This window comes from Physcomitrium patens, chromosome 23, assembly GCF_059467195.1.
Source record: "Physcomitrium patens ecotype Gransden chromosome 23, ASM5946719v1, whole genome shotgun sequence".
Lineage (NCBI taxonomy): Eukaryota > Viridiplantae > Streptophyta > Bryopsida > Funariales > Funariaceae > Physcomitrium > Physcomitrium patens.
In genome coordinates this window covers 830,420-852,023 of record NC_143432.1, presented here as the reverse complement: position 1 = coordinate 852,023, position 21,604 = coordinate 830,420, and the positions used below count along the sequence as shown (strand labels likewise).

General features: G+C 40.9%; 5 protein-coding genes and 1 pseudogene across 6 annotated transcripts; all 6 read left to right on the top strand.

Moving 5' to 3' along the window:
* Positions 1–283: 283 nt before the first annotated feature.
* Positions 284–1,270, top strand: LOC112275562 (germin-like protein subfamily 2 member 1). The gene has a single exon (XM_024506030.3). The coding sequence runs from the start codon at positions 368–370 to the stop codon at positions 1,019–1,021; it is 654 nt and encodes a 217-aa protein (XP_024361798.1). The 5' UTR covers positions 284–367; the 3' UTR covers positions 1,022–1,270.
* A 667-nt stretch (positions 1,271–1,937) lies between these two features.
* On the top strand, positions 1,938–3,097 carry LOC112275560 (germin-like protein subfamily 2 member 1). Its single transcript, XM_024506028.3, has one exon. It carries the CDS (start codon positions 2,026–2,028, stop codon positions 2,677–2,679), a length of 654 nt encoding a protein of 217 aa, XP_024361796.1. The 5' UTR covers positions 1,938–2,025; the 3' UTR covers positions 2,680–3,097.
* Positions 3,098–8,369: 5,272 nt separating this feature from the next.
* Positions 8,370–9,955, top strand: LOC149986461 (germin-like protein subfamily 2 member 1). The gene has a single exon (XM_090246567.1). The coding sequence runs from the start codon at positions 9,053–9,055 to the stop codon at positions 9,704–9,706; it is 654 nt and encodes a 217-aa protein (XP_090102693.1). The 5' UTR covers positions 8,370–9,052; the 3' UTR covers positions 9,707–9,955.
* A 668-nt stretch (positions 9,956–10,623) lies between these two features.
* LOC149986460 (germin-like protein subfamily 2 member 1) lies at positions 10,624–11,782 on the top strand. The gene has a single exon (XM_090246569.1). The coding sequence runs from the start codon at positions 10,711–10,713 to the stop codon at positions 11,362–11,364; it is 654 nt and encodes a 217-aa protein (XP_090102695.1). The 5' UTR covers positions 10,624–10,710; the 3' UTR covers positions 11,365–11,782.
* Positions 11,783–17,658: 5,876 nt separating this feature from the next.
* Positions 17,659–18,640, top strand: LOC149986459 (germin-like protein subfamily 2 member 1 pseudogene; annotated as a pseudogene). The gene has a single exon (XR_016500277.1). The product of XR_016500277.1 is annotated as a germin-like protein subfamily 2 member 1 pseudogene (transcript).
* Positions 18,641–19,305: 665 nt separating this feature from the next.
* LOC112275621 (germin-like protein subfamily 2 member 1) lies at positions 19,306–20,467 on the top strand. Its single transcript, XM_024506133.3, has one exon. It carries the CDS (start codon positions 19,396–19,398, stop codon positions 20,047–20,049), a length of 654 nt encoding a protein of 217 aa, XP_024361901.2. The 5' UTR covers positions 19,306–19,395; the 3' UTR covers positions 20,050–20,467.
* Positions 20,468–21,604: the final 1,137 nt, after the last annotated feature.

The following is a 21,604-nucleotide window of genomic DNA, read 5'->3' as shown; positions in this document are numbered from 1 at the left end:
TGATTCGGGTGAAGTAGAAATGCCTCGTACCGACATTTTCATCTCGATGGGTGGGTGGTGTGATGCGCGAGGATCTTAATTTGGGACACAGCGGTATTAGCGGCGTCCTATTGGAGACTAAGTGGCAGAACTATTGATTGGTGATCGACTTCCGCAAATCGGTGTGGGTCCGCAGAAAGACTGGAAAGGCAACACTCAGCGGCTTCTGTAATAACTTCTTAACGAATGTCTGATCTGGCAAGCATTTCGACGGAGTATATAGGAACTTCACGACATCCCCGATTGCAGAGGTGAAGGTACTTACAACGCTATTCACTCTCGTCGGAGCGTTTACCTCTGCGCGGTGACTGTAGTCAATCTGGACAAGATGGCCAAGCTCTTCGCTATCCTCGTCGTCGTCGCATCTCTGGTTGCTTTGGCATCTGCTAGTGATGCCGACCCCATCAACGACTATTGTGTGGCCGATTTGGCTAGCAAGGTCACCATCAACGGCCTGGCCTGCAAGGCTGCCTCGTCTGCCATGTCGGAGGACTTCGCGTTCAGGGGCTTCCGCAAGGACGGAGACACCAACAACCCCCTCGGCATCGCGCTTGCACCAGGGTTCGCGGGCATCAACTACCCCGGGTTGAACACCCTTGGATTCGCGTTGGCCAAGTTCAACTACGCCAAGGGTGGGCTCGTGCCCCCTCACACCCACCCCAGGGCCGCGGAGGTGATCTACGTGGTGAAGGGAGAGGTGCACGTCGGATTCGTCGACACCGCCGGGAAGCTCTTCGCAACGAGCCTGAAGAGGGGCGACTTCTTCGTGTTCCCCAAGGGATTGGTGCACTTCCAGCTGAATGTGGGCAGCGGTCACGCCGTGACGATCTCGGTGTTGAACGGGCAGAACCCCGGCGTACAGTTCTCCACCGCCGTGTTCGCAGCACAGCCGTCAATCGACACCTCGGTACTGGCCAGGGCGTTCCAGCTCAAGGACATGGATGTGATGGACTTGCAGACCAAGTTCAAGCCCGCCGCGTAAGCTAGTCCATCCGGATTGCCAACCGGGTCGTTGGCGAGATGAGGAGCGACACATTGTGGACATTGTAGTCGATAGGTATCGTAGATAGGAGGGTTGTTGGATTAGGGACAACTACTCTGAGACGGCATCGTAGTATTGATTGGGGTCAAGAGTGCCCGCATATGAAATGATTTTTTTTGTACAGATGCTGCTATGCTGGGTTGCACCGGCGGTACACTGGACTTGAATAAAACTCCACAGTTTCGAATCTTCAGAGGCATTCCTCATGAGCTACTGGTGTGAACTTGCGAATTCATCTGTGGGGGATACACGGTGCAAGGAGTGTATAGGGATAAATGGTATCGGCGAGTATATTATTCCAAGTACGGCCGAACCCATATCCATTCATGACATGTGTGGCGATGAATCACACGCAACGATTTAGGAAGCACAACCCTACGTGACTCAAACCTGCTAGATACCATGTCACACACGTCAACTTTGAGCCGCAGCAATAACCAGCCGCAAACATTCACGCACATCCTCTCAAGACTAATATTGGTACCTCGCACTTCCTGGTCAATAACTAGTGAGTGTGCAAAGCAGTGCAACAATGAATGGCATATCGAGTATCCACGGGTGCCTCACTTGTGCGGGGTGATTCGGGTGAAGTAGAAATGCCTCGTACCGACATTTTCATCTCGATGGGTGGGTGGTGTGATGCGCGAGGATCTTAATTTGGGACACAGCGGTATTAGCGGCGTCCTATTGGAGACTAAGTGGCAGAACTATTGATTGGTGATCGACTTCCGCAAATCGGTGTGGGTCCGCAGAAAGACTGGAAAGGCAACACTCAGCGGCTTCTGTAATAACTTCTTAACGAATGTCTGATCTGGCAAGCATTTCGACGGAGTATATAGGAACTTCACGACATCCCCGATTGCAGAGGTGAAGGTACTTACAACGCTATTCACTCTCGTCGGAGCGTTTACCTCTGCGCGGTGACTGTAGTCAATCTGGACAAGATGGCCAAGGTCCTCGTTATCTTCGTCGTTGTGGCTTCCCTGGTTGCTTTGGCATCTGCTAGTGATGCCGACCCCATCAACGACTATTGTGTGGCGGATTTGGCTAGCAAGATCACCATCAACGGCCTGGCCTGCAAGCCTGCCTCGTCTGCCATGTCGGAGGACTTCGCGTTCAGGGGCTTCCGCAAGGACGGAGACACCAACAACCCCCTCGGCATCGCGCTTGCACCAGGGTTCGCGGGCATCAACTACCCCGGGTTGAACACCCTTGGATTCGCGTTGGCCAAGTTCAACTACGCCAAGGGTGGGCTCGTGCCCCCTCACACCCACCCCAGGGCCGCGGAGGTGATCTACGTGGTGAAGGGAGAGGTGCACGTCGGATTCGTCGACACCGCCGGGAAGCTCTTCGCAACGAGCCTGAAGAGGGGCGACTTCTTCGTGTTCCCCAAGGGATTGGTGCACTTCCAGCTGAATGTGGGCAGCGGTCACGCCGTGACGATCTCGGTGTTGAACGGGCAGAACCCCGGCGTACAGTTCTCCACCGCCGTGTTCGCAGCACAGCCGTCAATCGACACCTCGGTACTGGCCAGGGCGTTCCAGCTCAAGGACATGGATGTGATGGACTTGCAGACCAAGTTCAAGCCCGCCGCGTAAGCTAGTCCATCCGGATTGCCAACCGGGTCGTTGGCGAGATGAGGAGCGACACATTGTGGACATTGTAGTCGATAGGTATCGTAGATAGGAGGGTTGTTGGATTAGGGACAACTACTCTGAGACGGCATCGTAGTATTGATTGGGGTCAAGAGTGCCCGCATATGAAATGATATTTTTTGTACAGATGCTGCTATGCTGGGTTGCACCGGCGCCACATTGGACTTGAACAATCCTCCACTGTTTTGAAACCTCGTCGACAATATGCATGAGCGACTGGCGTGAGAATTGGCGAGCTCGGCCACGGGGGGTCTATGGGACTGTTCGAATTGGAACGGTGTTATAAATTTGGCACACTAGTCGGAAAATTTAAGTATTCAACATGACTTAATACAATCCTGTCAAGGTAAATTTGAAACCAGTGTAATGCATTTGCTGAGCAACGAATGAAACCCTGAACGTCTTTCTTTAATTGATGAAAGGACGAATCTTGACAGACCCTATATTGACAATACGGAGGCTTGAGCAGACGTGAGTAAATACTTTCTACTCCTTCTCACACTCATCTCATTTTGTGTCATCACCGTACCCGTGTCTTTTAGTTGGTTTCCAACTGTGTACTCTAATTTTTCTGAGTGTATTTGTGAATATTGCGAGGGAATGCAAAGGTGAAGATCAGTAGACTTGAGGGTAGTAGTTAGAGCAGCTAGCAAGAAAGCTAGCCCAGTGGCAATTAAGTTGGCTCACGGCACTTAACACCATTACATCGGGTATAATTCATGCCACTTCATTACAACAAGAAAAATAGTAATGTACTGGGGGAGAAGTTATTCCTTCTTAAAAATAACACACTAGTTACTGAATTTTCATTAAAGAATAACTTCTCTATTGATATTACAACATGTAGTAATACTCTCACTACAATGGAGAAGTAAAGTATTAGCAAGAATATATAGTAAGAAAAGCATGTAATTTCTTGAATTTTTCAAGATTCAAGGCTTTTGTAAAAATGTTTGCTATGTTGGCATTCATAGAAATATAATCAATATGTAAAACACCATTCTTAATTTTTTCTTGGAAACATGTGATATTCAATATCAACATGCTTGGTTCTTGAATGAAACTTGGGTTTAACTATCAATTGAATTGCACTTTGAGAATTAGAGTAAACAATGGTAGCTTTCTCTTCAAGAAATCCAAGATCTGCTAGCATTTGTCGATACAAAATTATTTCTTTTGTAGCCATAAAGAAGATGATATAATTGGAATATGTAGTAATATTGACTAAACAATATTGTTTCTTTGAGCCCCAACTAATAGATGCGTCATTTAAAAATAAAACGTATCAAATATGTGATTGTTGATTGTCCAAATTGGCCGCTTAATTTGCATCAACAAACCTAGTGAATTGAGTCAAAGAATTTGTTCCACCATATACAAGGTTGGAATCCAAAGTTATCTAAATATACCAAAATATCTTTTTAATAGCATTATAATAAGTTTGAGTAAATCTTGATTTAAAATGAGTAATATTATTTAGTGAGTAGATAATATCACAGCAATTATCTATTGAGGCAAATTAGAGACTACCAATAGCATTGACAAAAGGAAATTTATTATTAAATTTTGTATTGATAGAATTGATGCCACAAAGAAAAGAATTAGAAGAAATTGGAGTTGAAATGGATGAAGATTTAGAAAATCCATATTCACAAAGAATTCTCTCCAAATAAGCACATTGATGTATAAAAATGAGTGTAGCAAAACAATCACATTCAATTTGCAACCTCACTTAAGTATCTGGATCATTGATCTTTGTTTCAACAATGTTGTTTATTATCATAAGAACATAGAGAATGCGGCAAGCATCTTGGCAACAATACAAATCATCATCAACAAACATTATGAGAATGAGTTGATTATTTGTATCGGAACAATAGATACAAGCATCAACAATACTTTGTTTAAGCTTATAGGTTACTAAAAATTAGGTTATGCATTTATTCTATGTATAGCTTTGCTTGCTGTAAACCATACAATGTCTTTTTCTGGCAATAGACCTTATGAAAAATTTAAGGATCTTCAAATCTAGGGACTTACTTCATATATGTCTAATGTTCAAGTTGACCATGTAAAAAAGTAGTCTTAATATTGAATTGTCAAATATGCATATCCTTCCATGCAACAATTGAAAGAACCAATTGGATTGAATTATACTTCACAATAGGATAATAAGTCTTAATAAAATCAACACCAATTTTCTATGAATAACCTTTAGCCACTAATCTTTCTTTAAAACAATCAATAATATCATTAGTTTTAGTTTTGAGAGCATAGATCCATTTACAATTAATGGATTTGTACCACAAGAGTAAGTCTATAAACTTCCATGTTTTATTGTCAAATAAAGATTCATACTATGCTTGCATTACTTTTTTTGATTGTAAAGAATAAAAGAAATGAAGTGTCTTGTGATATAATTGAAGAACCTCATGTAGAAATCCAAATGAAGATACTCGAGACTTTAAAGCTAAAGCAAATGGTAGAGTCATAATAGAATTTGCAAAAGTACAATGCGAGTTGTTTTTAAAGATTGAATATAAACTTCATTAAAGTAATTATCAATGAAATCAACATTGTCATTACCTAGAGTAGAAGTACTCTCACTACTTGTCATATTGGAAGTATTTGAAGTACTAACTATATTACTTGATGTTAAATAAGGAATCTAAATTGAATTTGAGGAGATAAGAAAATTAAAACTTGAGGTACAATAATTATGATTTATCTCCACTAAAAGAGGGTATTGAAATTTTAGAAAATGAACTTCCATAGATGTAGTGTTGGAAGACTAAAAAGCAATAGATGGTGTTTCTTGAGCATAATTATGCTCATCAAACAATACATCTCTACTGATGATAATTTGTTTATGATATAAGTTCCAAATGCACTAGCCCTTAGTCTCATTGGAATATCTAAGAAATAATCTAGTTTTGCTCTTTGGATTGAGTTTCTTACAAAGCTTATTAAAAATATGAGAATTAACTTTGCAACAAAATGATTGCATATGGGCAAGACATGGTTACTTTTATCAATAAAAGCTTTGATAATAATAGCGTTTGGAAGAAGACAAGAACATATTTGATTTAAAGTATAACCAATATTATTTAAAGCCTCTATCCAAAACATAGGATCTAAGTGAGTATAGTAGATCAAACTTCTAACAACTTCTATAATAATTTGATTATCTTTCTCTAAGACAACATTTTGTTTTGGAATATATGATACAATCAATTCATATTTGATTCCTTCTATATGTAGATAATTACTAAAACATTTGCTACAAAATTCACCTACATTACTAGTTTGTAATGTAAGAACCTTATAGCTTGTATCTCAAAATATAATTTTGCAAATTTATTGAAAATAAGTAAGTACATTTGATTTATGAAGAATAGAAAAAATAAAATGATAACATGTACAATCATCTTAGAATCAAATGTAATATAATGATCCATCATGAAAATGCACACTCATGGAATCATAGATATTGTTGTGAAGAAGCATCCCTAGCATTGTGGATTGACTTCTAATAATGTTCTTAGAAAACATTGGCCTGCAAGATTTTTCAAAGGTGCAATTTAAATATATTTTTGGAGATTTAGTAGTCTTGAGTTATATCTTAATGATTGAACCATTGGTAGCCATCTTTTTAATCATATCATAGTATAAGTGATCAAGGCAAAGGTGTCAAGTTTCAATATCCTATAATTCTACTAAAGAAGCAATGTTTTTATAAGATGCTATATAAGAAACATCTCTTGGAGGAAGCAAGACAATGAAATTTAAAATGTAAGATATTTAAAGCATACAGCTAGCCATGATAAGGCTATTGCCTTAATGAAGTTCACAAGTATGATCTTTGTACATAATAAAAAATTTATGTTGTCTCGCAACTTTAATGAGACAAGAGATTTTGGCCAAATCCAAGGATATAGAGAACTTGCTGAAAAAGATGAGCTTCTATTTGATTAAGAAGCTAAACCAAAATTTTGTTGTTACTTGTATTGGTTATGTAGCACTTGTAACCAACAGAGATTTTGACAAGCCAAATAGCATTAGGTGGTAATGGTTTGTAGCTAATAAACCATTGGAGTTTATCAATAATGTGATGAATGGCTCTCCTATTAGTAATCTAGTCATCTTTGATTCTCCTTGATGCTAATGCTATATAAATATGGATAATATTGAGAGAGAAATCTGATTTTTTTTTATTTATTTATTTTTATTTTTTTATATCTTGTTTATTAAAATTGAACTAGTTTGAATGTACATCATCATAATTGTAAGAAGTAAATGAAGAATAATACTCCACATCTGGATATGCAACCTTTGGAGATAAAAAAGAATGATTGGAATCCAATAACTCAACAAAAGATGCTTGAATATAAGGTCCAAAATACAAAATGAGTGGCCTATAGACAAGCTCTTAAAATATGTGCAGACATTCTTACCACCAATGATCAAGTCGACCACAATTATTACATCTTGTTCTACACTTCATTTTTGCAATCTTGGCATTCCTATGAGTTTATAAATGAGTTGGTGGAAACAAAGTTTGTTTTGCTAATGGCAATAGAGGTTTAGAAAAGAGTCTATAGAATAGAAGAGTAGGAAATTGCAAAGTACAATGCTCATCAAAATGAAGGTACAATGGATTTATATAACCATATGGAAGTATATCAATAAAGAATCTGCGTGCATGAAGACTCCTACAAGTAGATTGGCCTCTATAGCTTATACTAATAGAAAGATGTCCATGACTGGTATAAAAAGCTTTGCTATCCAAAGCAACTTCTTGTTGTATGCGCCATAAAATCTTCTTCTCCTCCTCACATAGGAAAAGCTTAAGATTAGCTAAGATACGATCTTCTTTAGAAGTGCTCTTTTAGGCAGTGGTAAAACCATCAAAACTAGCAAGTAAGTTAGTCTCTAAACTTAGACATCTTGAAGGCATCCAAAGAATGTGAATTATCAAATTCTTGGAGCTTACTCATGCTGAGTTCAAGTTGAGCAATAAAGTTAGATATAAATTGATTGTTTTCTAACTTAGCATCAAAAAATTGGCACTATAACTCATGAATATTTTTGCTATTCTTGTGCTCATATTTTTTTAAAAGATGAGCTCAAACCTCATGTGCAACTAGTTAATAGAGCCTAAACATTTCTTTCAATTAAAGAAGTAAGTAATGTATATACGTTGTAATCACAATTTTTCCAGCCTTCATCATCTGAATCATATTCAACAGTGCCATCAAAATGTTGAATGTATCCTTTGTCACAAAACAAATTTCTAATTTGACATTTTCATGCAATGAAACTCAGTACTATTGAAACACTGAATGCCTATTAAATCTTTTTTCAATAGACATGGTAACCAAGATGAAAAACATCAAGTCAACAGAAAAAATAGAAAGGTAAGAAGAAGTGCAGTCCCTAAGAAAAAAATCAAGAAAATCAAGCAAATGACCACGAGGACTGAAGTAGGCAGTAAACTTGTGTGGCAAATTCAAAACGCTCTCTATTCAATTCACTCTATCAATGCAAGCTAGGTTAAGCAACCAGCAGAACTCTCAATCATGCCCAGTTTTGAAGCTTCGAGCCCATAACCTACTTTACACCATTACATCGGGTATAATCCATACCACTTTATTACCAGAAAAACAGTAATATACAGGAGAGAAGTTTTCCTAGCTTACAAGTAACACACTAGTTACTAAATGAACTCCGCGGGGAGTGATCCAGACATTTCTACCCCTCTGGTGCCGACCATTTTACCTTTAAAAATGCGAAGATCATAAATACCTGGCATTGACAACCGCAGCGAAAAATCCGTTCAGGGTAAGAAGGCCTAACAGCTGCCTTGATTGGTGGACCTGCTGCCGCGTCGCAGTACCGTAGAATGAGGACCTGTAAATGGGCTTTAGGACTTCTCATCGACTGTTGCAGGGTTGTGCAGTGTGTTCAGGATGAAGTAGAAGTGCTTCGTGCCGACATTCCAATCTCGACCGGTCCGTAGTGAGATGCGCGGGGAGCTGAATTGTGGGTCACAGCGGTATTTACGCGAAACCTCTTCGAGGGTAAGTGACAGAACTATTGATTGGTGATCGAGTTCCACGTCTCGGTGTGGGTCCACCGTCAGACTGGAAAGGCAACACCCAGCGGCTTCTGTGACCGCTTCTCAACAAATGTATGATGTGGCAAGCATTCCGACGGAGTATATAGGAACTTCACGACAGTAAGAGTGTAGGGGACCAGACATCTGCAGTGGTTTTCTCTCACCCAACCATTTAGTAGTTTGGGATTATCACTCAAAATGGCCAAGCTCTTCGCTATCCTCGTCGTCGTCGCATCTCTGGTTGCTTTGGCATCTGCTAGTGATGCCGACCCCATCAACGACTATTGTGTGGCCGATTTGGCTAGCAAGGTCACCATCAACGGCCTGGCCTGCAAGGCTGCCTCGTCTGCCATGTCGGAGGACTTCGCGTTCAGGGGCTTCCGCAAGGACGGAGACACCAACAACCCCCTCGGCATCGCGCTTGCACCAGGGTTCGCGGGCATCAACTACCCCGGGTTGAACACCCTTGGATTCGCGTTGGCCAAGTTCAACTACGCCAAGGGTGGGCTCGTGCCCCCTCACACCCACCCCAGGGCCGCGGAGGTGATCTACGTGGTGAAGGGAGAGGTGCACGTCGGATTCGTCGACACCGCCGGGAAGCTCTTCGCAACGAGCCTGAAGAGGGGCGACTTCTTCGTGTTCCCCAAGGGATTGGTGCACTTCCAGCTGAATGTGGGCAGCGGTCACGCCGTGACGATCTCGGTGTTGAACGGGCAGAACCCCGGCGTACAGTTCTCCACCGCCGTGTTCGCAGCACAGCCGTCAATCGACACCTCGGTACTGGCCAGGGCGTTCCAGCTCAAGGACATGGATGTGATGGACTTGCAGACCAAGTTCAAGCCCGCCGCGTAAGCTAGTCCATCCGGATTGCCAACCGGGTCGTTGGCGAGATGAGGAGCGACACATTGTGGACATTGTAGTCGATAGGTATCGTAGATAGGAGGGTTGTTGGATTAGGGACAACTACTCTGAGACGGCATCGTAGTATTGATTGGGGTCAAGAGTGCCCGCATATGAAATGATTTTTTTTGTACAGATGCTGCTATGCTGGGTTGCACCGGCGGTACACTGGACTTGAATAAAACTCCACAGTTTCGAATCTTCAGAGGCATTCCTCATGAGCTACTGGTGTGAACTTGCGAATTCATCTGTGGGGGATACACGGTGCAAGGAGTGTATAGGGATAAATGGTATCGGCGAGTATATTATTCCAAGTACGGCCGAACCCATATCCATTCATGACATGTGTGGCGATGAATCACACGCAACGATTTAGGAAGCACAACCCTACGTGACTCAAACCTGCTAGATACCATGTCACACACGTCAACTTTGAGCCGCAGCAATAACCAGCCGCAAACATTCACGCACATCCTCTCAAGACTAATATTGGTACCTCGCACTTCCTGGTCAATAACTAGTGAGTGTGCAAAGCAGTGCAACAATGAATGGCATATCGAGTATCCACGGGTGCCTCACTTGTGCGGGGTGATTCGGGTGAAGTAGAAATGCCTCGTACCGACATTTTCATCTCGATGGGTGGGTGGTGTGATGCGCGAGGATCTTAATTTGGGACACAGCGGTATTAGCGGCGTCCTATTGGAGACTAAGTGGCAGAACTATTGATTGGTGATCGACTTCCGCAAATCGGTGTGGGTCCGCAGAAAGACTGGAAAGGCAACACTCAGCGGCTTCTGTAATAACTTCTTAACGAATGTCTGATCTGGCAAGCATTTCGACGGAGTATATAGGAACTTCACGACATCCCCGATTGCAGAGGTGAAGGTACTTACAACGCTATTCACTCTCGTCGGAGCGTTTACCTCTGCGCGGTGACTGTAGTCAATCTGGACAAGATGGCCAAGGTCCTCGTTATCTTCGTCGTTGTGGCTTCCCTGGTTGCTTTGGCATCTGCTAGTGATGCCGACCCCATCAACGACTATTGTGTGGCGGATTTGGCTAGCAAGATCACCATCAACGGCCTGGCCTGCAAGCCTGCCTCGTCTGCCATGTCGGAGGACTTCGCGTTCAGGGGCTTCCGCAAGGACGGAGACACCAACAACCCCCTCGGCATCGCGCTTGCACCAGGGTTCGCGGGCATCAACTACCCCGGGTTGAACACCCTTGGATTCGCGTTGGCCAAGTTCAACTACGCCAAGGGTGGGCTCGTGCCCCCTCACACCCACCCCAGGGCCGCGGAGGTGATCTACGTGGTGAAGGGAGAGGTGCACGTCGGATTCGTCGACACCGCCGGGAAGCTCTTCGCAACGAGCCTGAAGAGGGGCGACTTCTTCGTGTTCCCCAAGGGATTGGTGCACTTCCAGCTGAATGTGGGCAGCGGTCACGCCGTGACGATCTCGGTGTTGAACGGGCAGAACCCCGGCGTACAGTTCTCCACCGCCGTGTTCGCAGCACAGCCGTCAATCGACACCTCGGTACTGGCCAGGGCGTTCCAGCTCAAGGACATGGATGTGATGGACTTGCAGACCAAGTTCAAGCCCGCCGCGTAAGCTAGTCCATCCGGATTGCCAACCGGGTCGTTGGCGAGATGAGGAGCGACACATTGTGGACATTGTAGTCGATAGGTATCGTAGATAGGAGGGTTGTTGGATTAGGGACAACTACTCTGAGACGGCATCGTAGTATTGATTGGGGTCAAGAGTGCCCGCATATGAAATGATATTTTTTGTACAGATGCTGCTATGCTGGGTTGCACCGGCGCCACATTGGACTTGAGCAATCCTCCACTGTTTTGAAACCTCGTCGACAATATGCATGAGCGACTGGCGTGAGAATTGGCGAGCTCGGCCACGGGGGGTCTATGGGACTGTTCGAATTGGAACGGTGTTATAAATTTGGCACACTAGTCGGAAAATTTAAGTATTCAACATGACTTAATACAATCCTGTCAAGGTAAATTTGAAACCAGTGTAATGCATTTGCTGAGCAACGAATGAAACCCTGAACGTCTTTCTTTAATTGATGAAAGGACGAATCTTGACAGACCCTATATTGACAATACGGAGGCTTGAGCAGACGTGAGTAAATACTTTCTACTCCTTCTCACACTCATCTCATTTTGTGTCATCACCGTACCCGTGTCTTTTAGTTGGTTTCCAACTGTGTACTCTAATTTTTCTGAGTGTATTTGTGAATATTGCGAGGGAATGCAAAGGTGAAGATCAGTAGACTTGAGGGTAGTAGTTAGAGCAGCTAGCAAGAAAGCTAGCCCAGTGGCAATTAAGTTGGCTCACGGCACTTAACACCATTACATCGGGTATAATTCATGCCACTTCATTACAACAAGAAAAATAGTAATGTACTGGGGGAGAAGTTATTCCTTCTTAAAAATAACACACTAGTTACTGAATTTTCATTAAAGAATAACTTCTCTATTGATATTACAACATGTAGTAATACTCTCACTACAATGGAGAAGTAAAGTATTAGCAAGAATATATAGTAAGAAAAGCATGTAATTTCTTGAATTTTTCAAGATTCAAGGCTTTTGTAAAAATGTTTGCTATGTTGGCATTCATAGAAATATAATCAATATGTAAAACACCATTCTTAATTTTTTCTTGGAAACATGTGATATTCAATATCAACATGCTTGGTTCTTGAATGAAACTTGGGTTTAACTATCAATTGAATTGCACTTTGAGAATTAGAGTAAACAATGGTAGCTTTCTCTTCAAGAAATCCAAGATCTGCTAGCATTTGTCGATACAAAATTATTTCTTTTGTAGCCATAAAGAAGATGATATAATTGGAATATGTAGTAATATTGACTAAACAATATTGTTTCTTTGAGCCCCAACTAATAGACCCATCATTTAAAAATAAAACGTATCAAATATGTGATTGTTGATTGTCCAAATTGGCCGCTTAATTTGCATCAACAAACCTAGTGAATTGAGTCAAAGAATTTGTTCCACCATATACAAGGTTGGAATCCAAAGTTATCTAAATATACCAAAATATCTTTTTAATAGCATTATAATAAGTTTGAATAAATCTTGATTTAAAATGAGTAATATTATTTAGTGAGTAGATAATATCACAGCAATTATCTATTGAGGCAAATTAGAGACTACCAATAGCATTGACAAAAGGAAATTTATTATTAAATTTTGTATTGATAGAATTGATGCCACAAAGAAAAGAATTAGAAGAAATTGGAGTTGAAATGGATGAAGATTTAGAAAATCCATATTCACAAAGAATTCTCTCCAAATAAGCACATTGATGTATAAAAATGAGTGTAGCAAAACAATCACATTCAATTTGCAACCTCACTTAAGTATCTGGATCATTGATCTTTGTTTCAACAATGTTGTTTATTATCATAAGAACATAGAGAATGCGGCAAGCATCTTGGCAACAATACAAATCATCATCAACAAACATTATGAGAATGAGTTGATTATTTGTATCGGAACAATAGATACAAGCATCAACAATACTTTGCTTAAGCTTATAGGTTACTAAAAATTAGGTTATGCATTTATTCTATGTATAGCTTTGCTTGCTGTAAACCATACAATGTCTTTTTCTGGCAATAGACCTTATGAAAAATTTAAGGATCTTCAAATCTAGGGACTTGCTTCATATATGTCTAATGTTCAAGTTGACCATGTAAAAAAGTAGTCTTAATATTAAATTGTCAAATATGCATATCCTTCCATGCAACAATTGAAAGAACCAATTGGATTGAATTATACTTCACAATAGGAGAATAAGTCTTAATAAAATCAACACCAATTTTCTATGAATAACCTTTAGCCACTAATCTTTCTTTAAAACAATCAATAGTATCATTAGTTTTAGTTTTGAGAGCATAGATCCATTTACAATTAATGGATTTGTACCACAAGAGTAAGTCTATAAACTTCCATGTTTTATTGTCAAATAAAGATTCATACTATGCTTGCATTACTTTTTTTGATTGTAAAGAATAAAAGAAATGAAGTGTCTTGTGATATAATTGAGGAACCTCATGTAGAAATCCAAATGAAGATACTAGAGACTTTAAAGCTAAAGCAAATGGTAGAGTCATAATAGAATTTGCAAAAGTACAATGCGAGTTGTTTTTAAAGATTGAATATAAACTTCATTAAAGTAATTATCAATGAAATCAACATTGTCATTACCTAGAGTAGAAGTACTCTCACTACTTGTCATATTGGAAGTATTTGAAGTACTAACTATATTACTTGATGTTAAATAAGGAATCTAAATTGAATTTGAGGAGATAAGAAAATTAAAACTTGAGGTACAATAATTATGATTTATCTCCACTAAAAGAGGGTATTGAAATTTTAGAAAATGAACTTCCATAGATGTAGTGTTGGAAGACTAAAAAGCAATAGATGGTGTTTCTTGAGCATAATTATGCTCATCAAACAATACATCTCTACTGATGATAATTTGTTTATGATATAAGTTCCAAATGTACTAGCCCTTAGTCTCATTGGAATATCTAAGAAATAATCTAGTTTTGCTCTTTGGATTGAGTTTCTTACAAAGCTTATTAAAAATATGAGAATTAACTTTGCAACAAAATGATTGCATATGGGCAAGACATGGTTACTTTTATCAATAAAAGCTTTGAAAATAATAGCATTTGGAAGAAGACAAGAACATATTTGATTTAAAGTATAACCAATATTATTTAAAGCCTCTATCCAAAACATAGGATCTAAGTGAGTATAGTAGATCAAACTTCTAACAACTTCTATAATAATTTGATTATCTTTCTCTAAGACAACATTTTGTTTTGGAATATATGATACAATCAATTCATATTTGATTCCTTCTATATGTAGATAATTACTAAAACATTTGCTATAAAATTCACCTACATTACTAGTTTGTAATGTAAGAACCTTATAGCTTGTATCTCAAAATATAATTTTGCAAATTTATTGAAAATAAGTAAGTACATTTGATTTATGAAGAATAGAAAAAATAAAATGATAACATGTACAATCATCTTAGAATCAAATGTAATATAATGATCCATCATGAAAATGCACACTCATGGAATCATAGATATTGTTGTGAAGAAGCATCCCTAGCATTGTGGATTGACTTCTAATAATGTTCTTAGAAAACATTGGCCTGCAAGATTTTTCAAAGGTGCAATTTAAATATATTTTTGGAGATTTAGTAGTCTTGAGTTATATCTTAATGATTGAACCATTGGTAGCCATCTTTTTAATCATATCATAGTATAAGTGATCAAGGCAAAGGTGTCAAGTTTCAATATCCTATAATTCTATTAAAGAAGCAATGTTTTTATAAGATGCTATATAAGAAACATCTCTTGGAGGAAGCAAGACAATGAAATTTAAAATGTAAGATATTTAAAGCATACAGCTAGCCATGATAAGGCTATTGCCTTAATGAAGTTCACAAGTATGATCTTTGTACATAATAAAAAATTTATGTTGTCTCGCAACTTTAATGAGACAAGAGATTTTGGCCAAATCCAAGGATATAGAGAACTTGCTGAAAAAGATGAGCTTCTATTTGATTAAGAAGCTAAACCAAAATTTTGTTGTTACTTGTATTGGTTATGTAGCACTTGTAACCAACAGAGATTTTGACAAGCCAAATAGCATTAGGTGGTAATGGTTTGTAGCTAATAAACCATTGGAGTTTATCAATAATGTGATGAATGGCTCTCCTATTAGTAATCTAGTCATCTTTGATTCTCCTTGATGCTAATGCTATATAAATATGGATAATATTGAGAGAGAAATCTGATTTTTTTTTATTTATTTATTTTTATTTTTTTATATCTTGTTTATTAAAATTGAACTAGTTTGAATGTACATCATCATAATTGTAAGAAGTAAATGAAGAATAATACTCCACATCTGGATATGCAACCTTTGGAGATAAAAAAGAATGATTGGAATCCAATAACTCAACAAAAGATGCTTGAATATAAGGTCCAAAATACAAAATGAGTGGCCTATAGACAAGCTCTTAAAATATATGCAGACATTCTTACCACCAATGATCAAGTCGACCACAATTATTACATCTTGTTCTACACTTCATTTTTGCAATCTTGGCATTCCTATGAGTTTATAAATGAGTTGGTGGAAACAAAGTTTGTTTTGCTAATGGCAATAGAGGTTTAGAAAAGAGTCTATAGAATAGAAGAGTAGGAAATTGCAAAGTATAATGCTCATCAAAATGAAGGTACAATGGATTTATATAACCATATGGAAGTATATCAATAAAGAATCTGCGTGCATGAAGACTCCTACAAGTAGATTGGCCTCTATAGCTTATACTAATAGAAAGATGTCCATGACTGGTATAAAAAGCTTTGCTATCCAAAGCAACTTCTTGTTGTATGCGCCATAAAATCTTCTTCTCCTCCTCACATAGGAAAAGCTTAAGATTAGCTAAGATACGATCTTCTTTAGAAGTGCTCTTTTAGGCAGTGGTAAAACCATCAAAACTAGCAAGTAAGTTAGTCTCTAAACTTAGACATCTTGAAGGCATCCAAAGAATGTGAATTATCAAATTCTTGGAGCTTACTCATGCTGAGTTCAAGTTGAGCAATAAAGTTAGATATAAATTGATTGTTTTCTAACTTAGCATCAAAAAATTGGCACTATAACTCATGAATATTTTTGCTATTCTTGTGCTCATATTTTTTTAAAAGATGAGCTCAAACCTCATGTGCAACTAGTTAATAGAGCCTAAACATTTCTTTCAATTAAAGAAGTAAGTAATGTATATACGTTGTAATCACAATTTTTCCAGCCTTCATCATCTGAATCATATTCAACAGTGCCATCAAAATGTTGAATGTATCCTTTGTCACAAAACAAATTTCTAATTTGACATTTTCATGCAATGAAACTCAGTACTATTGAAACACTGAATGCCTATTAAATCTTTTTTCAATAGACATGGTAACCAAGATGAAAAACATCAAGTCAACAGAAAAAATAGAAAGGTAAGAAGAAGTGCAGTCCCTAAGAAAAAAATCAAGAAAATCAAGCAAATGACCACGAGGACTGAAGTAGGCAGTAAACTTGTGTGGCAAATTCAAAACGCTCTCTATTCAATTCACTCTATCAATGCAAGCTAGGTTAAGCAACCAGCAGAACTCTCAATCATGCCCAGTTTTGAAGCTTCGAGCCCATAACCTACTTTACACCATTACATCGGGTATAATCCATACCACTTTATTACCAGAAAAACAGTAATATACAGGAGAGAAGTTTTCCTAGCTTACAAGTAACACACTAGTTACTAAATGAACTCCGCGGGGAGTGATCCAGACATTTCTACCCCTCTGGTGCCGATCATTTTACCTTTAAAAATGCGAAGATCATAAATACCTGGCATTGACAACCGCAGCGAAAAATCCGTTCAGGGTAAGAAGGCCTAACAGCTGCCTTGATTGGTGGACCTGCTGCCGCGTCGCAGTACCGTAGAATGAGGACCTGTAAATGGGCTTTAGGACTTCTCATCGACTGTTGCAGGGTTGTGCAGTGTGTTCAGGATGAAGTAGAAGTGCTTCGTGCCGACATTCCAATCTCGACCGGTCCGTAGTGAGATGCGCGGGGAGCTGAATTGTGGGTCACAGCGGTATTTACGCGAAACCTCTTCGAGGGTAAGTGACAGAACTATTGATTGGTGATCGAGTTCCACGTCTCGGTGTGGGTCCACCGTCAGACTGGAAAGGCAACACCCAGCGGCTTCTGTGACCGCTTCTCAACAAATGTATGATGTGGCAAGCATTCCGACGGAGTATATAGGAACTTCACGACAGTAAGAGTGTAGGGGACCAGACATCTGCAGTGGTTTTCTCTCACCCAACCATTTAGTAGTTTGGGATTATCACTCAAAATGGCCAAGCCCTTCGCTATCCTCGTCGTCGTCGCATCTCTGGTTGCTTTGGCATCTGCTAGTGATGCCGACCCCATCAACGACTATTGTGTGGCCGATTTGGCTAGCAAGGTCACCATCAACGGCCTGGCCTGCAAGGCTGCCTCGTCTGCCATGTCGGAGGACTTCGCGTTCAGGGGCTTCCGCAAGGACGGAGACACCAACAACCCCCTCGGCATCGCGCTTGCACCAGGGTTCGCGGGCATCAACTACCCCGGGTTGAACACCCTTGGATTCGCGTTGGCCAAGTTCAACTACGCCAAGGGTGGGCTCGTGCCCCCTCACACCCACCCCAGGGCCGCGGAGGTGATCTACGTGGTGAAGGGAGAGGTGCACGTCGGATTCGTCGACACCGCCGGGAAGCTCTTCGCAACGAGCCTGAAGAGGGGCGACTTCTTCGTGTTCCCCAAGGGATTGGTGCACTTCCAGCTGAATGTGGGCAGCGGTCACGCCGTGACGATCTCGGTGTTGAACGGGCAGAACCCCGGCGTACAGTTCTCCACCGCCGTGTTCGCAGCACAGCCGTCAATCGACACCTCGGTACTGGCCAGGGCGTTCCAGCTCAAGGACATGGATGTGATGGACTTGCAGACCAAGTTCAAGCCCGCCGCGTAAGCTAGTCCATCCGGATTGCCAACCGGGTCGTTGGCGAGATGAGGAGCGACACATTGTGGACATTGTAGTCGATAGGTATCGTAGATAGGAGGGTTGTTGGATTAGGGACAACTACTCTGAGACGGCATCGTAGTATTGATTGGGGTCAAGAGTGCCCGCATATGAAATGATTTTTTTTGTACAGATGCTGCTATGCTGGGTTGCACCGGCGGTACACTGGACTTGAATAAAACTCCACAGTTTCGAATCTTCAGAGGCATTCCTCATGAGCTACTGGTGTGAACTTGCGAATTCAACTGTGGGGGATACACGGTGCAAGGAGTGTATAGGGATAAATGGTATCGGCGAGTATATTATTCCAAGTACGGCCGAACCCATATCCATTCATGACATGTGTGGCGATGAATCACACGCAACGATTTAGGAAGCACAACCCTACGTGACTCAAACCTGCTAGATACCATGTCACACACGTCAACTTTGAGCCGCAGCAATAACCAGCCGCAAACATTCACGCACATCCTCTCAAGACTAATATTGGTACCTCGCACTTCCTGGTCAATAACTAGTGAGTGTGCAAAGCAGTGCAACAATGAATGGCATATCGAGTATCCACGGGTGCCTCACTTGTGCGGGGTGATTCGGGTGAAGTAGAAATGCCTCGTACCGACATTTTCATCTCGATGGGTGGGTGGTGTGATGCGCGAGGATCTTAATTTGGGACACAGCGGTATTAGCGGCGTCCTATTGGAGACTAAGTGGCAGAACTATTGATTGGTGATCGACTTCCGCAAATCGGTGTGGGTCCGCAGAAAGACTGGAAAGGCAACACTCAGCGGCTTCTGTAATAACTTCTTAACGAATGTCTGATCTGGCAAGCATTTCGACGGAGTATATAGGAACTTCACGACATCCCCGATTGCAGAGGTGAAGGTACTTACAACGCTATTCACTCTCGTCGGAGCGTTTACCTCTGCGCGGTGACTGTAGTCAATCTGGACAAGATGGCCAAGGTCCTCGTTATCTTCGTCGTTGTGGCTTCCCTGGTTGCTTTGGCATCTGCTAGTGATGCCGACCCCATCAACGACTATTGTGTGGCGGATTTGGCTAGCAAGATCACCATCAACGGCCTGGCCTGCAAGCCTGCCTCGTCTGCCATGTCGGAGGACTTCGCGTTCAGGGGCTTCCGCAAGGACGGAGACACCAACAACCCCCTCGGCATCGCGCTTGCACCAGGGTTCGCGGGCATCAACTACCCCGGGTTGAACACCCTTGGATTCGCGTTGGCCAAGTTCAACTACGCCAAGGGTGGGCTCGTGCCCCCTCACACCCACCCCAGGGCCGCGGAGGTGATCTACGTGGTGAAGGGAGAGGTGCACGTCGGATTCGTCGACACCGCCGGGAAGCTCTTCGCAACGAGCCTGAAGAGGGGCGACTTCTTCGTGTTCCCCAAGGGATTGGTGCACTTCCAGCTGAATGTGGGCAGCGGTCACGCCGTGACGATCTCGGTGTTGAACGGGCAGAACCCCGGCGTACAGTTCTCCACCGCCGTGTTCGCAGCACAGCCGTCAATCGACACCTCGGTACTGGCCAGGGCGTTCCAGCTCAAGGACATGGATGTGATGGACTTGCAGACCAAGTTCAAGCCCGCCGCGTAAGCTAGTCCATCCGGATTGCCAACCGGGTCGTTGGCGAGATGAGGAGCGACACATTGTGGACATTGTAGTCGATAGGTATCGTAGATAGGAGGGTTGTTGGATTAGGGACAACTACTCTGAGACGGCATCGTAGTATTGATTGGGGTCAAGAGTGCCCGCATATGAAATGATATTTTTTGTACAGATGCTGCTATGCTGGGTTGCACCGGCGCCACATTGGACTTGAACAATCCTCCACTGTTTTGAAACCTCGTCGACAATATGCATGAGCGACTGGCGTGAGAATTGGCGAGCTCGGCCACGGGGGGTCTATGGGACTGTTCGAATTGGAACGGTGTTATAAATTTGGCACACTAGTCGGAAAATTTAAGTATTCAACATGACTTAATACAATCCTGTCAAGGTAAATTTGAAACCAGTGTAATGCATTTGCTGAGCAACGAATGAAACCCTGAACGTCTTTCTTTAATTGATGAAAGGACGAATCTTGACAGACCCTATATTGACAATACGGAGGCTTGAGCAGACGTGAGTAAATACTTTCTACTCCTTCTCACACTCATCTCATTTTGTGTCATCACCGTACCCGTGTCTTTTAGTTGGTTTCCAACTGTGTACTCTAATTTTTCTGAGTGTATTTGTGAATATTGCGAGGGAATGCAAAGGTGAAGATCAGTAGACTTGAGGGTAGTAGTTAGAGCAGCTAGCAAGAAAGCTAGCCCAGTGGCAATTAAGTTGGCTCACGGCACTTAACACCATTACATCGGGTATAATTCATGCCACTTCATTACAACAAGAAAAATAGTAATGTACTGGGGGAGAAGTTATTCCTTCTTAAAAATAACACACTAGTTACTGAATTTTCATTAAAGAATAACTTCTCTATTGATATTACAACATGTAGTAATACTCTCACTACAATGGAGAAGTAAAGTATTAGCAAGAATATATAGTAAGAAAAGCATGTAATTTCTTGAATTTTTCAAGATTCAAGGCTTTTGTAAAAATGTTTGCTATGTTGGCATTCATAGAAATATAATCAATATGTAAAACACCATTCTTAATTTTTTCTTGGAAACATGTGATATTCAATATCAACATGCTTGGTTCTTGAATGAAACTTGGGTTTAACTATCAATTGAATTGCACTTTGAGAATTAGAGTAAACAATGGTAGCTTTCTCTTCAAGAAATCCAAGATCTGCTAGCATTTGTCGATACAAAATTATTTCTTTTGTAGCCATAAAGAAGATGATATAATTGGAATATGTAGTAATATTGACTAAACAATATTGTTTCTTTGAGCCCCAACTAATAGATGCGTCATTTAAAAATAAAACGTATCAAATATGTGATTGTTGATTGTCCAAATTGGCCGCTTAATTTGCATCAACAAACCTAGTGAATTGAGTCAAAGAATTTGTTCCACCATATACAAGGTTGGAATCCAAAGTTATCTAAATATACCAAAATATCTTTTTAATAGCATTATAATAAGTTTGAGTAAATCTTGATTTAAAATGAGTAATATTATTTAGTGAGTAGATAATATCACA

Bases quoted from the DNA above. Each gene is read 5' to 3' on its own strand.
- LOC112275562 (XM_024506030.3), top strand. From the start codon at position 368: ATGGCCAAGCTCTTCGCTATCCTCGTCGTCGTCGCATCTCTGGTTGCT.
- LOC112275560 (XM_024506028.3), top strand. From the start codon at position 2,026: ATGGCCAAGGTCCTCGTTATCTTCGTCGTTGTGGCTTCCCTGGTTGCT.
- LOC149986461 (XM_090246567.1), top strand. From the start codon at position 9,053: ATGGCCAAGCTCTTCGCTATCCTCGTCGTCGTCGCATCTCTGGTTGCT.
- LOC149986460 (XM_090246569.1), top strand. From the start codon at position 10,711: ATGGCCAAGGTCCTCGTTATCTTCGTCGTTGTGGCTTCCCTGGTTGCT.
- LOC112275621 (XM_024506133.3), top strand. From the start codon at position 19,396: ATGGCCAAGGTCCTCGTTATCTTCGTCGTTGTGGCTTCCCTGGTTGCT.